Here is a 20903-nt window from a genome sequence, read left to right as displayed (position 1 = left end):
ATTTTTTTTCTAATTGATTTGCAAGTGTTTACATACATTGTAGATATAAGTCCTCTTTTGTCTATGTAATTATAAATATTGTCTGTTCCATGAATTGCCTTTTCCCCCTCTTAATTATGTCTTTTGATAACCAGAAGAAGTTTATTTTTTTAATCTCTTCGTTTTTTGGGGGGAGGGGGTACCAGGGATTGAATTTAGGGGCACTCAACCACTGAGTCACATCCCAAGTCCTGTTTTGTATTTTATTTAGAGACGGGGTCTCACTGAGTTTCATAGTGCCTCACTAAGTTGCTGAGACTGGCTTTGAACTGGAGATCCTCCTGCCTTAGCCACCAGAGCCATTGAGATTACAGGTGTGTGCCACCGTGCCAGCTCAGTCTCTTCTTTTGTGGTTAATGGCATTTGCGTTTTATTTAAAATATTTTTGCCTACCCCAAGGTCATAAATATATTCTCCTTTGATTTTTTTCCAGGAACTTCATAAACACATTAGTTTAATTCAAAACCATTTATAGTCTACCTTTCCCATGTACAACTTGAGACAATTTAAACAAATCATTAGCTATGAATAGTCTTCTTTTTTAGAAAAAGACAAATCTTGAAACAAATTTGGATATTATTACTTTGTAAGCTATGTACCAAAGAAGCACTGCATATTTAATCTCATAGTTTCTGGAGAATTCATTTGTGTCTTGTCCTTTTCAGTTGTGTTCATTTCCGTTAGAAACAGACCTTTGATAGCAGTTTCAAATTTTTAGCTTTAGTCAGTATTTGAGGTTTCTTCATTTGTTCCCAAATATTTGTTGCCTTTAGCTTTAAAAAAAAACTTTATATGGTAGTAAAATTAAAATATACAAATGTGTATAATTATTTACACCATTCAAGATAACATTAATTGGAATAATAGGCTTTTGGAAGAATGTTTCAAAGGAAATATCAATTCAATATTTATAGGGTGGACTATGCCTATATATATTTATGTGTATTCTTAGGATTATGTTTATGTTTATGAATCCTTCTACAAATAAATGACTCCAGAGTAGAACTAGGTTCAGAAGTCTTCCAGAGAAATAATTTTCGTTATTTTATAATGACCTCTATGCCTATTTCTGGGGGATTTTTGTTTGTTTGTTTGTTTGTTTGTTTTAAGATAACCCACCCTGTTCTTTAAAATTAACAGGGATTACTGGGTGCAGTGGTGCAGGCCTGTAATCCCACCAACCCAGGAAACTGAGGCTGGAGGATCAAGAGTTTGACTAGCCTCAGCAATGTGGCAAGACCCTGTCTCAAAATATTTTTTTTTTAAAAAGGGCTAGGCATTGTTATACAGAATACATATATGATGTTGTGATGAGAAAAAGAAAAACAAGTGTGTCACATTAGATTGGATAGAGAAAAAGGATGGGAGAGGAGGGGAGGAGTAGGGGGGATAGGAAGGGCAGCAGAATAAAATAGACATTATGATTGATGTATGTACATTCCATGTATGTATTATATGTCAAAATACACTCTGCTGTTATGTATGACTAAAAAAAATAAAAATAAATCGTATGGTTAAAAAAAAAAACCCTAAAAGATTGCACAGTATGCTCATTTCTTTATACAATGCTTCCTCTCTGTGTGCTCCTGAACCATAATGTTCACATGTACAAAGTTTAAATCAAAATCACCACTGCTAAAGCATATTTATAATTTCAGAAAAAATTCAATTTGTGTAATTCAAACTATTGAAGGGCTCTGTATAAATAAATAAATAGTAAAGATTACCAAAAAAGGGGGCTAGGGACTTAGAGTGCTCCTGGGTTCAATCCTTAGTACCAGAAAAAAAAAGTTGCCAGGAATTTAATAATCCATATTTCCTCCTGGTTATATTTTCTAATGCCTCACATGGTATTTAAACCATCAATTATAGAATAAGTTGTTGACACAAAAAAAAAACTTCCATTTTTCCCTTGTTTGGTTTCCTTTGGCTTTTGAGTGTCAAGAAGGGTAAGAGGAAGTATGTGTTTGCTCAGGCCTGCAAGTTGATGTAAGAGTAGGAATTTTTCATTCCATTATGTTACCCTAGCTCAGACTTAATGGTTGCTGTTTATGGTTGTGAAATACTTTCAGTTTTTATAACTCCATAGCCTCTTGACTTAACTCATTTGTGTAGTGAAAATAATAAATATAATAATTACTGACATTATTGAACACTAAGTTTTTACTATACACTATGCCAAACACTTTATTTCATATAATTATAATAACCAATACAAGTTTGGTATTTATTATTATTTTTATCATAATTTATCATTCTTATCCCTACCTATTAGCTAAGAAAGCTGAGCCTTATGCAAATCAATTGCCCAAGATCACCATACAAGTGAATGGCAGAAAAAATAGGCCCATGAGAATCTAAAGTCCATGCTCTGTACCACCATCCAGTATTGTTTCCGTGGTAGAAAATCAGGAATTTGACTGAACTATATCTTTGGTTGGGGATCTAGCTGTGCCTTTATGCAGATATCACCATCTCTCAGTTTTCCCCTTTTAATTACATTTGGTGACTACTGTACCAAGAACACACAATAATGCAACAACATTTTATTAGGATGAATGCTTGTCAGGTCCCAGGATCCATGAGGATGAATGATGCTTATCAATTTTGAATTCTTGAATTAGGTTCAAATCCTATAGTTCTAGAAATGAGGGTTTAAACTTCTTATTTATGTCATTAATATCATTAAAGTATCAGTGTTTCACAGCAGATGACAAAACTCAATTTGCAGAACCATTTGCTTCCTAGAAAGGAATCTGCCCTATCTCTCAGAGGGCAAAGCAGGGAATGGAAGAAAAGGGAGAGCATCTAGCTCCACTGTCATGGCCTAAGTATTATTGTACTCATCCAGTCAGTGCCTGGAACCTGTCATCTATTGATCAACCAGTGTCTTCCTCTTGCTTTTCTAGGGTTATATCTGAGAAAGCAAAAGAGGTTCTCTTTGTTCGACCCCGAAAGTACATCCGTTGCTCCAGCCCAGAGACTACAGAGCCTGGCTACATCAACATTCTGGAGTTGGCAGCATCTACATGCCGCTATGACCTAGATGACATGGACATCTTCTGGCTTCAGGAACTCAATGAAGACCTCGTAGAAATGGGTAAGTTATTTTCTCACAAGTAATTGTTCTTTGATTCAACTCATGAGTTTTTTTAAGTTGTTACAACCCTTTAACTTGGTTTCATCTTGTTCCCTTTCTTTCTTTTCTGGCCTTTTTTTTTCTTTGATCTTACTTTATGAGGTATGTCTTCAAATGCATAAATGTATTGAAACAGCAATGACATTTAAATCTGACCTTTTCTTTCCTCATTCAAGGTAAATAACACAGGTCAAGGATGGCATATAGGTTTAGAGATTGTTTCCCAGTGCCAAGTGTGACTGTGGTCATGGCTGATCAGACTTTGGTTAAGAAGGATTCTGAGCTCCTGCGTTGGCCCTGGAAAGTACTCTGATCGGTGAGCAGGGTCAGGTATAAAGATACATGTGCCAGGTGTTTGAGAGAAGTTCCAACTTTAGCATTGAGCACCACCATTACAACTAATTGATTGCTATGAACAGTACCCCTTAGTGCTAGACTTATAATTTTGCTGCCCAAAAGAAAAATGGAAGATCTAGGGAGAAACATCTTCCAAGCAGCTCTTAGTTTCCTCCATTGAGTTCTGGAGTTACCATACAATTTTTTATAAATGAAATAAACATTTTACTATATTTATTAAAACAAACAAAAATTTGGAAAGAAGCATAACAATAATTTGAAAGTAAATGTTACCAGACAGTACCATATAATCAGTGCTGGGAAATGCTAGGCTGAAATGAGACTCACTTCACACTTAAACCTTTTGTTCACCTGTTTCAGTCTAAGCAGAGTGTAGGTCAAGTTTTCCTGTGGAACTGTAGGTGATTTTTAAGTCTCCATATGAGATATGATAAAGAATGCATTTGATTTCATTTTTGTTTGAATCACATTTGTTTATTGTCAATTCGAGGATAAATGGTTTTTCTTCCTCCTCTCTTTTTTTTTTCTTTCTTTTGAGGCTGGTATTTAAATGCAAGTGAAAAAAAATAAAATTATATTAAATCCAGTTTGGCATGGTGATAGTAGTTATTCTGCCAGTAACCAATTCTCATTCCTTGCATTTTTAAACTTGTTGATTTATATCTTCTCTTACTATCCCCTGTAAGAGGAGAGGGGCTGGTCAATTTAGGGTGGTAACCACAAAGGGAAGGGAATAAAAGACTGACAGATGGAACATCAGAGTATGAGGACATAATCAAGTAAACTGATGGCTTAGTGCATGGTGTTACATGTAAAACATGTAGCATCATAGATAATGCAATCACTTAGTGCTGCCTATGAAACCACCTATGACAAGGACCCTTTGATACTTTTTATAACTAACTCATTTTAAATAAACTTTTTATTTTTGAATAGTTTGATTTTCAGAAAATCAGTTTAGAAAGTTCCCATGTACACCTCACACAATTTCAGTTCCCTAATGTTAGCATCTTACTTTGCCATGGTACATTTGTCAAAACTAAGAAATCAACACAGGCATATTACTGTTATTAAATTCCAGACTTTATTGGGATTTCACAGGTTTTTTTCCTACTCCTGGCCATTTTCTGTTCCCGATCCCATTCAGGATACCACATTGCATTTAGGCTTAGAATAGTTTTGAAATAGGACTTGCCTTATCTCAAGTTTTCCTTTAGGGTGAATGACATCGTAATGACACTTCTAGGAGCTTAAAATAAACTTTATAGAAACAATTTTAAATTAAGTATTTGGAGGCTTAGATTAAGGAAGTTTTAGGCAACTGGGAATTGTGGAACACACCTATAATCCCAGTGACTCAGGAGATTGACACAGGAAGATGGGAAGTTCAAGGACAACCTCAGCAATTTAGCAAGACCTTGTCTCAAAATAAAAAATTAAAAATGGCTGGAGATGTAGCTCAGTGGTAAAGCACCTCCAAGTTTAATGCCCAGTACCAAAAAAGAAAGAAAGGAAAAAAAGAAATTTTATAAATTCAGTGCTCACTATATACTGGCACCCCACACTGTGCAATGTATGAATATTATTTTATCCTCAACAAATCAGTGAATTTGTTATTTTATCCTTACTTTGTAGATAAGAACACTAAGCCCTAAAGAGAATAAATGACTTGTCAAAGTTTACATAGCTAATATTAAGTAAAGTTGAAATCCAAGTTCTCTTAATCAGATTATTATTTATACATATATTACATATATAAATATGTATATATATGTGTATATATATAGAGAGAGACATGTATACATATGTGTATATATATATAGAGAGAGACTTGGCTGGAAAAATGAAACATAAGGCCTGGGTAATTTTTTGTTTCAAAAGTAGCTACATTAAAAGTAGTTTGTAAGGAATTCCAAAGATCTTTAGAATGTCTTACATTACAAATGAAGTAGAATTCTTGAATATTTTGTCTTGGATCATTTTGAGAATTACTCCTGAGTTTACAAGCTGTTTTGAATAAATATATATGTGCTTTCACAAAATCATTAATCCTTCTAAGAAGAAAAATGTTTAGTTGTTACCAACATCTGCCATATGAATCCTTTAGTTAAATGTGGAAGGCTAAGAGAAAATAAAAGTATAGAAGAAAAAAGGAATCAAGAAACAAAAAGGTAATTTTAGAATTGCAGTCAGACCTTTATGAATGCTAATAGATTTATATTAGTTTGCTATTGAAAGTGGTATTGAATTTTATAAAAGTCAGGCTTCAAAAACAAAATATTTTATATGTTTAATCATGTACACATAGTATCTATACCTTCCTTTTATGGCTTAAAATTGAAAACTTCCTTATATGACCATTAGATAAGCTTATTGAAGCTAGGTTGCTAAGAACTATTTATGTCTGAATTGTCATGTGATTTAGTTATTGTATTACACTACAAATTAAAGTGTTCAAAATTACCAAGCTTGGGAATAAGGGAAAATAGAGATTTAGGAGGAGACTAACTAGGATTTAAACAAAAAAAAAAATCAAAGAACCCGTAAACTTCTAAGAAATATGGTAAAATGTATTATTCCTTTCATGCATCAAACACTAATATGTATTTGTAGGTAAATGTTAGAATAGCTCGAGAACAAGATTCTTTAAATTTGGAGTTTTTTTAGAACAGGGAAAAAAACATTGTTTTATCCTCTAGAATTCTACTCACCCTTGCACTGGGCTCACAGTAGCTTATTTGGGAATGACAGCTGACTGACAGGTTGATTGATTGTTTGTATTTCTGTGCAGGTTATGGGCCAGTTGATGAGACCCTTATGGAAAAGACAGTAGAAGTCCTGGAACGCCATTGCCATGAAAATATGAACCATGCTATTGAGACAGAGGAAGGGCTAGGCATAGAGTATGATGAAGATGTGATCTGTGATGTGTGCCGGTCTCCAGACAGTGAAGAAGGGAATGATATGGTATTCTGTGATAAGTGTAACATCTGTGTGCATCAGGTTAGTGAGAGTGGAAACTGCCACCTTCCCACGGTCAGCATTTCTAAAACTTAGTAATGATCTCAAACACCCCCATATCTGGGTAGCACCTTGCATTTAATAGTGAAAATAAGACTTTGGCCTGACTGTTCTTCAGTATTTCTTCCAGAACAATACTTCTTGTGATACCTGAGATGTCTAAATTATCAAGCTTACCCCAGGAAGCTAAATCCAGGTCTTTTATTATGTTACTTCATGCTCAGACCATTGGAATTGCCTTATTCATTTCCCGCAGGGGGTTCCCATGCCGGCTGCCTGGGAGTCTCTCTCTCCTACAACATCACCAGGTTACACCCATGGTCAGTAACCTCAGTGAGTTTATACTTCTTATAGGTGGAATGCTGGACTCCTCATCCTAGTACCCAAGGCCCTCCCTATCCCCAAATGTACTACTCCCAGGAAGCTAGGTCCACCTCACTTTTAGAGATCACAGAATTTTAGGACTCTGAAGGGCTATTTAACTTTTTAACTTACACACAATATCAGGAGAGGTTAAGTGACTTTACCTAAGCTATTTTTTGGTCATTCATTCTACCACACTGACCTCTTAATTAATGATTATCAACACTCCTTTCAGGGGCTGGGTTTGTGGCTCAGCGGTAGAGCGCTTGCCTAGCACATGTGAGGCCCTGGGTTCGATCCTGAGCACCACATACAAATAAATAAATAAAATAAAGATATTGTGTCCAACTACAACTAAAAAATATTTTTAAAAAAAAACACTCCTTGGGCTGGTGATGTGGCTCAAGCGGTAGCGCGCTCGCCTGGCATACGTGCGGCCTGGGTTCGATCCTCAGCACCACATACAAACAAAGATGTTGTGTCCGCCGAAAACTGAAAAATAAATATTAAAAATTTTCTCTCTCTCTCTCTCTTAAAAAAAAAAACACTCCTTTCAGCTCTGTCCTTTCTCCTGCCTCCACAAGCTCAGTGCTCCAGCAAAATAAGGCTACTCAAAGTACAATGATGAATATTGCTGGCACTGTCCTGTCTCCATGTTTCAGTCATGTCACAATTTAAAAATGTCTTCTCCCATCTCCAGCTATCAAAAATCTACATATCTCCCAAAATGTAATTCATCTAGCAAACACTGTAAGTGCTCAGCACCATCCATGTGCCAGGACTGTGCTGTGTGCAGAGGACACAGTCAGTGATAAAGAGGCAGATATGCTCTCTACTCCCAGGAATATCATAGTCTGGCGTAAGAACTACAAGGAAACCGCCAATTTAGCATAGTATACCAAGTGTTTTTAAAGATATAAGTCCATGCTACTGTGAAAATGCAAAGTGGGGATAGGAGTCAAGGACAACTTGAGGGTGGCATTCATGCTGAATTATAATGGCCAAAAGGAGATGTCAGATAAACCAGCAAGGAAGAGAGGAGAACATAGAGCAGGTAGTGAGAGTAAGCAAAGTGTATTGGAGACGGTTCTGAGTACATCAGAACTACAGAATGGAGTAGAGAAGGCCTGGAGACTGAGGGAAGAGAAGGAGACACATGTGAAGGACCTTGTGACAAATTGAGGAATTATTGTTTTTTCCTGTCAACTCTGAAGGAAATGATTTGCATTTTGAAGAGATCATTCTGGCTAAAATAACTAAAATGATTAGACCAAGTAACATAAGAGATAGAGAGCAAATAGGGCTTAAGACTTTGTTTTTGCCAGGTGTGATGATCTATGCCTGTGATCCCAGCAATTCTGGAGGCTGAGGCAGGAGGATCACAAGTTCAAGGCCATCCTCAGCAACTTAACAAGACCCTATCTCAAAATAGAAAGGGCTGGAGATGTAGCTCAGTGGTAAAGAACCCCTAGGTTCAATCCCCAATATCAAAAAAAAAAAGACTTTGTTTTAATTCTATGGGCCACCAAACATAACCCTCTGTATGTAAAATATACTCTGAATTTTCAATGACCAATTTAGTCTGTTTTCATTTACCTGTAACCTCTAAAATAGTGAATTTTGAAATTTTATCTTCATTCCCCTAATGATTGGCATTTATGCAATATTTTCAGTGAGAGAAAAAAATATAATTTAACTCTGATCTTAATGTATTGCTGTCCCTTCTCTGCAATTCCAAAATTATAAAGCTCTGAAAAGTGCACTTTTTGCTGAAGTTGTGCTCTAAAACAGATTTGGGGACAATACCAGAATTCACCCAATATGAGGCCATTTACAGTCTTTATTTATTTTGTGCAAATAATCATATACTTTGTTAGAGATACATTAACATTCAATTATACAGTGGTGCTTTTGGTCCCACTACAGTTAGGTAGTATACCATGTATATACTATATTACTTCTTTAGACCAAAACAATTCTGAATTTCCTAATGTTTCTCACTGTACAGGTTTCAGATAAATGATCATGGATTTTTAGTAGACTTAAAGGGAACAGGATAAAGGTCATCTGTATATGTTTTCTATATTTATCCTTTGCAATGATGACAAAATATTAAGGAATTATTTTCAGGTTAACTAACAGAATTAAAAGTAGCATAATAATTGTCCCAAAAGCAAGTCATTTGTTTTGAAAATACATCTAGTAATGACTATAAATGATGTCCCTTCTTCACATAGAGATGACAATAGCAGCTGGCGAGGCCTTGCAGAATATAAACTGATAATATAAACTGATATGTACTAAATCTGGGAATTTTCCAGACATGGTAGTGCATTCCCATAATCCCAGTGGCTCCAGAGGCTGACAGGAGGATTGCAAGTTTGAGGCCAGCCTTGGCAATTTAGTGAGGCCCTAAGCAATTTAGTGAGACCCTGTCTCAAAATTAAAAATAAAAAGGTCTAGAGATGTGATTCAGTGGTTAAGCACCCCTGGGTTCAATCTCTGGTACCAAAAAAAAGGGGGGGGATGCTGGGAATTTGGAATATATTTAAAGCTTCATATTCTTCCAGAGTACATTCACTTGGATCCAAAAGAGCTGCTTATGTTAGAGCTCCCTCTGTTGGCCAAAAAATGATTTAAAATGATTTGGAAAGTTCGATATACTCCTTAACAGAATGGAAACACATTGACATCTGAATTTATTAAACATAATTTTTCTTGTTTACTTTGTGTCCAGTATTTTTCCTCAGTGACAAAAATATACTCATGTTCAGTACCTTAAAATGTGTATCAGTAGACTTTAGAGTTTAACATTTTTTTTCTATAGAAAAATGTGAAAATTGACCATTCCAAATCCCTGTGTGTGTACCCATTTTCTGCTTCTTAGCCAAAATGTAGAACACTCATATTAATATCAGTTAATTTGCCTAATGTGCATGCTCTTAAGGTTTTTATTTCTGTCATGAATATAATAACTTGACACTGAGTTTATTGACCCCTGAAATTTTATGTAAAATGTAATGAATGTTATTTCTCAAACTTCACAAGCTTATTCATTTTATGGTCCATAACAGGTTAAGAGTCACTGCTATGAAATGCAAGCTTTTATAAAATTATGGCCGTAAATAATTGTACAAAGGGCTCATTCTGCCCAATAGAAGATTGGCAAAAGAAAGGGCATTCTTAGAAGCAGCCACTAGCTTCTCTTCTGCCATTCTGAAAGAGGCTCTATTTTAGATAAGAAGCTTGCTTTCATTTCCTGGCAAACATTCTGTTCCTCAGTTTAGAGCAGAGCTTCAGAGGTTAAGAACCTTATAAAAATGATGCCCCAATGTCATGAGAACAGCCTATTTGGAGTCCAGCTTGAGTTCTTGAGCTAAGTTAATTCATTCTACCAAACCACCTACTTGAGCTCAGCTTGGGTGCATTAAAGGTAAATGATGATGAAAACAACCCCCAGTGACCTTAATGGCTCACCGAGGAGACAGAGCATGACAACAAAAAATGAAGAAAAAGAATACATGATGCTTACTGTATACTTGTTGAGGGAAATTTCATGGAGTAGAGAATGAGTGTAAGGCAGTGGAACAAACAAAAGGGGCTACCATGACCTGAGCAGGGTTTTTGGAGGGGCCTAGAGTCTGAGGCAAAAGATCTGACTGTGCAAAGAGGGGTTGACCGTATAAAGCAGGGAACTGCCTAGACAGACACATGGACATGAGAATTAGAATGGCTGAAAATGTAAGAGGCCTTCCTGTCTAAGTCAGGGATACTATGTTTGGATGTGGTGGAATATGGGAACAAAAAGTGAGGTGTTGACTAGCCACAAGCTTTAGGTCAAGGGCCAGCAAATTTTTCTTTAAAGGATCAGATAGTAATTATTTTAGACTTTGCCAATCACATAAAGTCTCTACTCCATAGTGTTCTTTTTCTTCTTCTTACAACCCCATCAAAATGTGAAAAAAAAAAAAAAAACTCTTAGCTTGTTGGCCTTACAAAACACACTTCAGATAGTAGCCAACTCCTCATATAAGTAAGGGGCAGGTAAGAGCAGAAGAAATCCTGGGAGGTTTGCCTCTGTGCATGAAATATTTGTTTTAACAGAAAGCATTTGGGAGCCAAATAGCAGAAGGGTTGAATGTAAGAACACAAAAGAAGAAAATTTAGAAGTAAATCAATCCAGGCATGGTGTGATGAGAACTTGGATAGAGTAATAGTGTGGTGGAGGTGTGGAGAGGAAGGAAGGGCAGAATATCTAGGCTACTCTGTAGGGAGGAATAAGAAGCATCAAATCCAATCCATGAAGGCAAGTGGGTAACACAACTCCAGGAATTTGGGGAAGCACAACAGGATATAGAAAGAAAGAGTTTGGGAAAGGAGCAGGTTTAGGGGTGAGTGAAGATATGATGGTAAATTTATAACTTGAATCTGACCTGAAGCTTCATCTCCTGGGGCCTAAAGAGATTTTGAAGCTACCATATTGAAAAGGACAATGATGAAAGGTATACCAAGCCACATGGAGAACCAGGTGTCCCCTAGGTTTAGTTTCAAATAGTGAGTAAAGCAGGAAGAAGGAAAAGATGAATGATTCTGGAGATAGAAAAAAAGAAATCTAGAATATTTTCCAAACTAATCTTCTACCATACCAGTTATTCATTTATTTATTTTTCTGAATTCATTTCATAAATGATTCGAAGCAGCTTCCAGAACTTATAATAGATGATTTTGATTACTGTAATAGTCTATACAAAATTCATTCAAAGTCCCATTTTTTTCATTGCTGAATAATAAATCACTACATATTTAGCAAGTACACAACATACATTTATTTATCACAGTGCCCATGGGTCAGGAATCTGTACACAGCTTAGGCAGGTCCTCTGCTCAGAGCTGCAAGGGTGTAGTCAAGGTGTCAGCCGGACTGAGCTCTTATCTGGAGGCTCTACTAGGGGCAAATTCGTTTCCAAATTCAGGCAAGCTGTTGGCAGAATTCATTTCTTTGTATGATTTAAGGCCCTAACTTTTCACTAGCTGTCAACAGGCAGCTATTCTCAGATCCTTGAGGTTTCTGGTAGGTCCTAAAGGACACCTGCAGTCCCTTTCCACATGTACTTACCCAACATGGCTTTTTAATTCTTAAAGAATACAAGTCCTATTTTTTGAACCCATGCAAATTACTATGATTTGCTGAGTGCTTTTTATATACCAGACACTATTAGATTCTTGATTAACATTAGTTTATTTACTCTTCAGAAGTTTGTTTATTTCCTAACAGTTTTTTTCTTGATCACAATGGTGCATGATATGTAGAGTATATTCAATAAGTATTTGGCTAATCAAAATACATAAACACTGAAGAAGCTTTAGAAAACAGAGGCAAAAAAAAATCTATATTCCCAACCCTCAGATAACAGATTGGTCTAGCCTTTGGGAGTATATTCTCCTAGTCTTATTCTATCATCCTTAAATTCAGTTCTCTTGGTCAGACATACTGATCTTAGTTCAGATACTGGAATTTGCCTTTTTGAGTGTTTTTAAATCTCTCAATCCTGGATTTAAACTTATTTGGCTTTATTTGACTTTCTCCCAAAAGCAGAGGGTATACTTGACTTTCTCCCAAAAGCAGAGGGTATACTTGACTGTGTGGTAGAATAGACATGGACCCTGGTACAAAGATGCTAACCATTCTTCCTCTCCTCCTCATGCCTCCAGGCCTGCTATGGCATCCTCAAGGTCCCAGAAGGCAGCTGGCTGTGTCGCTCCTGTGTCCTGGGCATTCATCCACAGTGTCTTCTATGTCCAAAGAAAGGTGGAGCCATGAAGACCACCAGAACAGGGACTAAATGGGCTCATGTTAGCTGTGCCCTGTGGATTCCAGAGGTGAGAAATCTAACACTGAAGCCATTTTCTTCAGGGTACCCCACATCCAGCCCGTTCCCACAGCATTTAGACTGACACAGGTTTACAGTGGAAAGCTTCATATTTGCCAATGTTTCTGAAGTAATAATGCTTCCACTATGTGGGATTCTTCTTGGATACGGGTGTGTTCTATCACCGAGCTACAACCCCAGCCCTATCTATTTATTTATTTATTTGTTTGTTTGTTTGTTTTGGCACCAGGGATTGAAGCCAGGGGCACTTAACCACTGAGCCACATCCTCAGCCCATTAATTACTTTTTATTTTGAGACAGGGTCTTGTTGCTTACGGCCTTGCTAAGTTGCTGAGGCTGGCTTTGAACTTGCAATCCTCCTTCCTCAGCCTCCTGAGCTACTGAGATTATACATGTGCACCACCATGCTTGGCTTTATTTTTTATTTTGAGATGAGGTCTTGTTAAGTTACCAAAGTTGGCCTCAAATGTGTCTTGTTAAGTTGCCAAAGTTGGCCTCAAACTTGTGATCCTCCTGCCAAGTTGCTGGGATTATAGGCATGTGTCATAGCACTGCACTGCTTTTTTTTTTTTTTTTTTTTTTTTTGGTACCAGGGATTGAATTCAGGGTCACTCAACCACTGAGCCACACCCCCAAGCCCTATTTTGTATTATTTAGAGACAGGGTCTCACTGAGTTGCTTAGGGCCTCGCCATTGCTGAGGCTGGCTTTGAACTCACGATCCACCTGCCTCAGCCTCCTAAGCTACTGGTATTACAGGTGTGCGCTACCACATCTGGCTAAATACCTTTAAAAAAAAAAAAAAAGCTGTTTGGACATCTCACTCACACTCTCTCACCCCAACCCCTATGTAAGCCAGAAAATGTGTTAAGCAGATTAACTGCATTACAAGATACGATGGAATTCAGTTAATGGGAAACTGATGATATTGTTATTAGTATTTGATTCTCCTTTAAAATTTCTCTGGATTTAATTTTGTTGTTATTGGTTCCAGAAAAGTTACTATCTAATAATCAAGCCCACAGAATTAAACCTAAAAGTCCTAGATACATAATTTTGTATTCTTATAGATATACACATTTTTTAATATTTTTTAGTTATAGATGGACACAATACCTTTATTTATTTATGTTGTGCTGAGGATCAAACCCAGGGCCTCACACATGCTAGGCAAGCACTGTACCACTGATCCACAACCCCAGCCCACACTTTTTAAAAAATATTTAGTTTTAAGAAGTAGTTGGACACAGTACCTTTATTTTGTTTATTTATTTTTATGTGGTGCTAAGGATCTAACCCAGGGCCTCGCATGTGCCAGATGAGTGCTCTACCACTGAGCCACAACCCCAGCCCCAGAGCCTACATATTTTTAAAAATATTTGAGGAGCAGTTTCTTTTTCTCATTAAGAACATCCAGCTAGCCCATCATGGTGGCACACACCTATAATCCCAGAAATTCAGGAGGCTGAGGCAGGAGGATCACAAGTTTGAGGTTAGCCTTAGCATTTTATCAAGGTCCTAAACAATTTAGTGAGACCCTGTCTCAAAATAAAAAGGGCTGGAGAGGGCTGGGGTTGTGGCTCAGTGGCAGAGCTTTTGCCTAGCACAGTGAGGCACTGGGTTCAATCCTCAGCACCACATAAAAATAAATAAATTAACAATTTTAAAAAAAAAGTCTGGGGATGTGGCTTGGTGGGTAAGCGCCCCTGAGTTCAGTCCCTAGTACCTAATAATAATAATAATTACATCCAGCTAATAGACATGTAACATGAACCCAGGTTTCTGGCCTGAGTGTCTGGTTTCCAACAGCAGTTCTCCCATCTCTCTTAGCTCATAAAAGTCTTCCTGACTCAGGAAGAGTTCTTTAGAAGTACAATAAGCTTTGTCAGCTGTTAACATCTCTTGTGGTTTCAAACATTCTTGGTTTCCATTGCCTTTTGGAGTATTCCAAATCTGTTTCCTGATGTGGTTAGAATTTGTACTAGTTTGACCATCTTTATTTGATAGTTCTTCACTTTTTAAAATTGTTTCTCTCATAGAAAGTCATGTATTTGTAAAACAAATTGAAAATACCTTTTACCAGAAGTTGCATGGCTCATTATTTTCATGATGAAAAGAATGTTTTCATCCTTTTCCTTTCAGCACTCTCCTAAAGACTAATTTCACTTCAAGGTACTTTGCCTGAGGAAGTAGGGTAAGCTGATGGTAGTTATGTGGTTTTAAAGACTTTTGGTTTGTGATGTGATTCTGCAATCTGTAATTGGGGAAAAAATGGGAGTTCATAACCCACTTGAATCTAATGTATGAAATATGATATGTCAAGAGCTTTGTAATGTTTTGAACAACCAATTAAAAAAAAGACTTTTGGTTTGGAAATGTTATCATCCTCATCTTTTCTCCTTACATGCTACAATCTCTTCATTATATAAATATGCTGCTGGTGTTTTCCAAGAGTATTGTACTTTCTGTAAACTAAATGTAAAGATTTGTCACTGCCTGTTTTTACCCTTATTTGATGAAATGAAATAATGAGGCATATGCCATTATCTCTGGCATATAACAGGTGCTAGATATTGTGAATTTTAATTTCCTTCCTTAGTAGCTTTCTTTGGTTCCTAAGTAAAGGTAGATATCTTTGATTCATTAAGATAACCATCCCTGCTCTACACTCCTGCACTCTCATCCTATATATGAATCATTTATATTACTAGAAAAGATTAAAGGACTGAGCAGTATGTAGTTTATTTTGGGTACTGTATTAACCTTGAAAGATGTGACTTACCTCATTGTTTTGATGTTCTGAGCTTTATATAACATCATTTGTCCAGATGTGGTAGTGCATGCCTTAATCCCAGTGATTCAGGAGGCCGAGGCAGGAGGATTGCAAGTTCAAAGCCATCCTCAGCAATTTAGCAATACCCTATCTCAAAATTTAAAAATTTAGCCGGGCATCGAGGTACATGCCTGTAATCCCAGTGGGCTGGAGGCTGAAGCAGGAGGATCAAGAGTTCAAAGCCAGCCTCAGCAGAAACAAGGCACTAAGCAACTCATTGAGACCCTATCTTTAAATAAAATATAAAACAGGGCTGGAGATGTGGTTCAGTGGTTAAGTGCCCCTGGGTTCAATCCCCAGTACCCCAAAAGGAAAAAAAAAATAATTTATGGTTTGTGAAAGGTACTTCTGAAATGCACTGATGCTTCTGCCTTATGATGATATTTTGTTTCTAGGTCAGCATTGCTTGTCCTGAGAGGATGGAACCAATCACAAAAATCTCCCACATCCCACCCAGCCGGTGGGCCTTAGTTTGCAATCTGTGCAAAGTGAAGATAGGAGCTTGTATTCAGGTAAGTGCCCATGAAAAATGGTGAAGTGAGCTAAAATCAAATTGGTCAGATACACTTTCCTAGTAAAGAGTTCTATTGGGCTGGAGTTGTGGCTGAGCAGTAGAACACTCATCTAGCATGTGTGAGGCCCTGGGTTCAATCCTCAGCACCACATAAAAAATAAATAAATAAAATAAAGGTATTATGTCCAACTACAACTAAAAAATCAATATTTAAAAAAAGAGTTCTATTAACTAGAAAGTCACTCAAGAGGCCACCTATTCACTCCTAGGGCTCTGACATTTTATAGACCCATTTCTGGACCCATTTTGTATGTGGCCTCTGGACTGTTCAGCTTTTTTTCAATATTCATAGTGGTTGCTGGGTACAGTGGTATATGTCGGGTTCCCAACTACTCATGAGACTGAAGCAGGAGAATCACTTGAGCCCAGGAGTTCAAGGCCAGCCTGGGCAACATGGTGAGACTGTCTCAAAAAGAAATATTCTCCATCCTTTGCTGTCAGAGCTGATGAATTAGCTGAGCTCTAAAGCTGAATGACAGCATCCTGGGTGGGAATAAGCTATAATTCTAAAACAAGCAACTTGTATACTTGTGTGGCTCACCCACTAACTGTAAATGGACTTGAGCTCCAGGATGATTTGACGGTTGGCCGTTGCTGGACTAAGTAGCCATTTTAGTAGGGAGAAATGTATTTGAAAGGATGAATTCTGGTGGTTTTGAAAATCATTGTAGTAGGCACATTTATAGTGTGTGGTAATGCAAGTAAGATTTTCTAGGATATTTGGCACACAAGAACTTAGCTGCTTGAAGCAGAAGTAGAAATAGTAGCTGGTGTGATACCCAGCAGCAGCAGTTGGAGTGGGCACATAGCTAAAACTGGTAAAGGCCAGTTACATCCAGCAAAGGCACAAAAGTTTATTCTTTGTAATCTCGATTTCCATAATGCATTTCACTTTCTATTCCAGACACAGTAAGGTGGCTCAGCAGGCAAGAGGGAAGGAAAGACTGGCCTTCCACTTCTCAGACCTCCTGAAAGTGAGCTACAGGCTGGTTAGAGTTCACTTTGCCTGCTGACTTGCTCCACAGAAAAAGGGCCATATAATGTCATAGTTTAGGACAGTGGCTCTGGGTATTTCATAAGACTCCTTGCTGTGTGGCATGACAATGTGGTTCAGGCTCATCATCTAACATAATTAAATACTTTCCCTTGCTTTTTAAACCTTTTGGGGCTGGTTTTATTTATCCTAACTATAGCACTTTAGCAATTATAAAGGAAAACTGTTTCCCTTGGATTTACTGCCCTAACATACTACCTGTTTATGTTTAAGTTCTCTTCTGGTTAATCCACATATGTGGTTCTCCTTGAGGACCAAGATTGTGCATCATTCTTCTGTGAATTTTCCCTGGCACAGAGCATAGTGCTGTTAGCAATTGATTAGTGTTTACTGAATAAATATATCCATCTTTTGTTGTACCATAGATTAGTTTGTGATACATACTTTTTCCCACTTTTCAAGTGAAATATCTTCTGTTTTCATAATTATTATTTAATCATTTTATAAGACATTGAATTTCCATCCAGTAATTTACTAATTTTCTTTATTGTGGAACCTGCATTTTCACTCTATTTTTACTATTTTGAGAAAATTATCTTTAGGAGCTGGTTCAGTGGTAGGGTGCTTGCCTAGCATGTACAAAGCCCTGAGTTCAATCCACAGCAACACAAATAATTATTTTTATAATTGTTAGTTATTGACAACATGACTGTGTCAAAATAAAGCATTGACTTGACGTTAGCAGACCTGGGTTTGCATTACAGCCCTGCATTACTACATTCTGCCTTCTGTTATGGTTATTCATCTATAAGTTGTTAGCTCAGATTTTTTTTATTTTTAGATCCCACACCCTGACGAGGCAGACAGACAGTAAATATTAGATTGATAAGTAGATGATAGATGAACAGATGGATATAACATTCTGGAAAAAATTTGTCATCTTATTTTCATGACTTAGAATTCAAATTTTTCATTTTATAAAGATCTTACCACATTGAGACTCAAGCTTTCTTTTTACAGTGCTTGGGATTGAACCCAGGACTTTATCCATGCTAGTAGGCAAGTGCTCTACTACTGAGCTGCATCTACAACCCAAACTTTAGATTATAAGGAATTGTATTTATTCAACATGTAGTGATAGAGTGCTTGTCTAGCATGCATAAAGCCCTGGGTTCAATCCCCTGTACTGAAAAAAGAAAAGCAACATATATTTATACCTAATTATATAAAGGCATTGAGTCTGACAGTGAACCAACAAAGAATCATTCATATACCATGGAACTTACTTTTAGCTGGGAGAAGTAGATAATAATCAATAGATATATTTTTGAGGTACTGGGGATTAAACCCAGGGGCAATTTACCACTAAGGTGTATCCCCAGTCCTTTTTATACTTTTTATTTTGAGACATGGTCTTGCTAAGTTGCTAAGGCTGGCCTTGAACTTGCCATCCTCCTGTCACAGCCTCCTGAGTTGCTGGGATTATGTGCCACCATACCCAGCATAAGCAGTAGATATTTAATAGCACATTCAAAGGTGGTAAATGCTATGGAAATAAAAAATGTGGAGTACAGTAAGAAGATAGGGAGTATAGAGAAAGGAGCATGAGTTACAAGTTTAAATAGAGTGGTCAGGGTAGAATTCATTGTGTAAGTGGCAGTTTGATCCAAGGCTTAAAAGCAAAAGAAAGAGCTATGCAGATGTTTAGGGTAATAGTGTTCCAAGCAGAAGAAACTGCCATTAGAAAGGCTATAAGATAGGATTGTCTGGCCTATTTGAGCAACTGAAAAGAGGCTAGTGAGATGAGAATGGAGTATGTAGGAAGAGGAAGTTAAAGGGATTACTCAGGGGCCTGATTGATTATGGCAGAGGTTGGCAATTTTTTGCTACAATTGGCCAGATACTAAATACATTAGGCTTTGTGAACCATGTATCTTGATTGCAACTACTTAAAACACTGCCTTTGTAGCATGAAGACAGCAATAGACAATACTTAAAGAAAAGAACATGGCCATATCCCAATAAAACTTCATTTTTAGACTCTGAAAATAAATTTCATATAAGTTTCACATGTCATTTTTCCTATATTGTTCTTTTGCTGGGCATGATGGTACATGCCTATAATCCCAGCTACTTGGGAAGCTGAAGCAAGAATATCACAAGTTTGAGGCCAGCCTGAGAAACTTAGCAAGATCCTATCTCAATTTTTTTTTAATTAAAGGACTTGGGGCTGCGGTTGTGGCTCAGCAGTAGAGCGCTCTCCTAGCACCTGTGAGGCCCTGGGTTCAATCCTCAGCACCACATAAAAATAAATAAATAAAATAAAGGTGTTGTGTCCAACTACAACTAAAAAATAAATATTTTAAAATCATTAAAGGATTGGCTGGGGTTGTGGCTCAGTAGTAGAGCACTTGCCTAGCATGTGTGAGGCACCAGGGTTCGATTCTCAGTACCACACATAAATAATAAATAAAGGTCCATCAACATCTAAAAAGTATATATTAAATAAAGAACCAGAGATGTAACTCAGTGGTAAAGTACCCTCAATTCAATCCCTAATACACCAAAGAAAAATTTCTTCTCTGGATTTAAAAAAAAGAAAAAAAATTCCTTCTATTCTTCGCTCGTGGAGCACAAAAAACAAGTGACCAACTGCATTTAGTTTGTGGACGTAGTTTGCCAGCTCCTGGTAACGGCTTCCAGAAGCCTTATAAATCTTTAGCTCTTACACTGAGTTAAGAGGGATTCATTGGCAGGTTTTAAGCAGCCAATTGATAGCATGTTTTTTTCAATACTGGAGATTGAATTCAGAGGCGTTTTACCTCTGAGTAAATATCCCCAACCCTTTTTATGTTATTTTGAGACAAGGTCTTGCTATGTTGCCAAGGCTGGCCTTGAACTTGCAATGCTCCTGCCGCAGCCTCCTGAGTTGCTGAGATTGCAGTTGTATACCATCATACCAGCAATTTATCTTTTTTAGATATAATATTGTGGTATGAAAATAATACAGAGAACAGGGCACTGTGAGGTGAAGATGAAACAAGAATGGCCATCTACCAAAACCCACTAAAGCTGGATGGTGGGTATACAGAGAGTTTATTATATTATTCTATTATGTAGGTTTTTCCATAGGAAAAGGTTTTTTAAAAGCATTCTAGCTACTCTGTTGAGAATAGAGCCAGACATGGTAGCCCATGCCTGTAATCCTAGCTAAGCAGGAGGCTCAAGGCAGGAGGATCACTTGAGTCTAGGAGTTAAGTAACAGTTTGGGCAGTAAAGACCCTTTCTTTTAAAAAAATAGACTGTGAGGACAGAAGTTTAGAAGCAAGAAAAGCAATTAGAAGGAAATGCAATGAGAGAGGTGGTTGGTAGCTTTGACCACAGTGGTAGCCCTTGAAATGGTAAAACATACTTGGATTCTGGATGAATGTTGAAGGTAGAGCCAACAGGATTTACTATGGATCAGATATGAGGTGTGAGAGAAGGAAAGAATTTAAGGATGACACCACAATTTTTACCCAAACAGGGGGAGGATGAACTTTGGATAAACTGTAAAAGGAATCTGTAGATAAAACAGATTTGAGGAAGAAAATCAGGAATTCCATTTTGGACACTTAAGTTTGAGGTGTCTATCACATACCATAGTCAAAATGTCAAACTGGCAGTTGTTGACATGAATCTGGAGTTTAGGA

The 20903-nt window shown here is 37.2% G+C and overlaps 1 protein-coding gene across 11 annotated transcripts in view; it reads left to right on the top strand.

Moving 5' to 3' along the window:
- Positions 1 to 20903, top strand: part of Jade3 (jade family PHD finger 3) — a 151988-nt gene that overhangs the window by 114045 nt on the left and 17040 nt on the right. For all 11 annotated transcript variants that reach the window (XM_046420190.2, XM_046420187.2, XM_046420189.2 and 8 more), the window contains 4 exons: positions 2949 to 3139; positions 6327 to 6538; positions 12632 to 12799; positions 16039 to 16155. In XM_046420190.2, the coding sequence (XP_046276146.1) occupies positions 2949 to 3139; positions 6327 to 6538; positions 12632 to 12799; positions 16039 to 16155 (688 nt within the window). The remainder of the gene's footprint in view (positions 1 to 2948; positions 3140 to 6326; positions 6539 to 12631; positions 12800 to 16038; positions 16156 to 20903) is intronic.

Source organism: Marmota monax, unplaced genomic scaffold, assembly GCF_021218885.2.
Source record: "Marmota monax isolate L192 unplaced genomic scaffold, Marmota_monax_Labrador192_F-V1.1 WCK01_AAM20220418_F8-fsc00225, whole genome shotgun sequence".
Taxonomy (NCBI): Eukaryota; Metazoa; Chordata; class Mammalia; order Rodentia; family Sciuridae; genus Marmota; species Marmota monax.
Note: the sequence above shows the minus strand (reverse complement) of the source record. Positions and strands in the feature narration are given on the sequence as shown.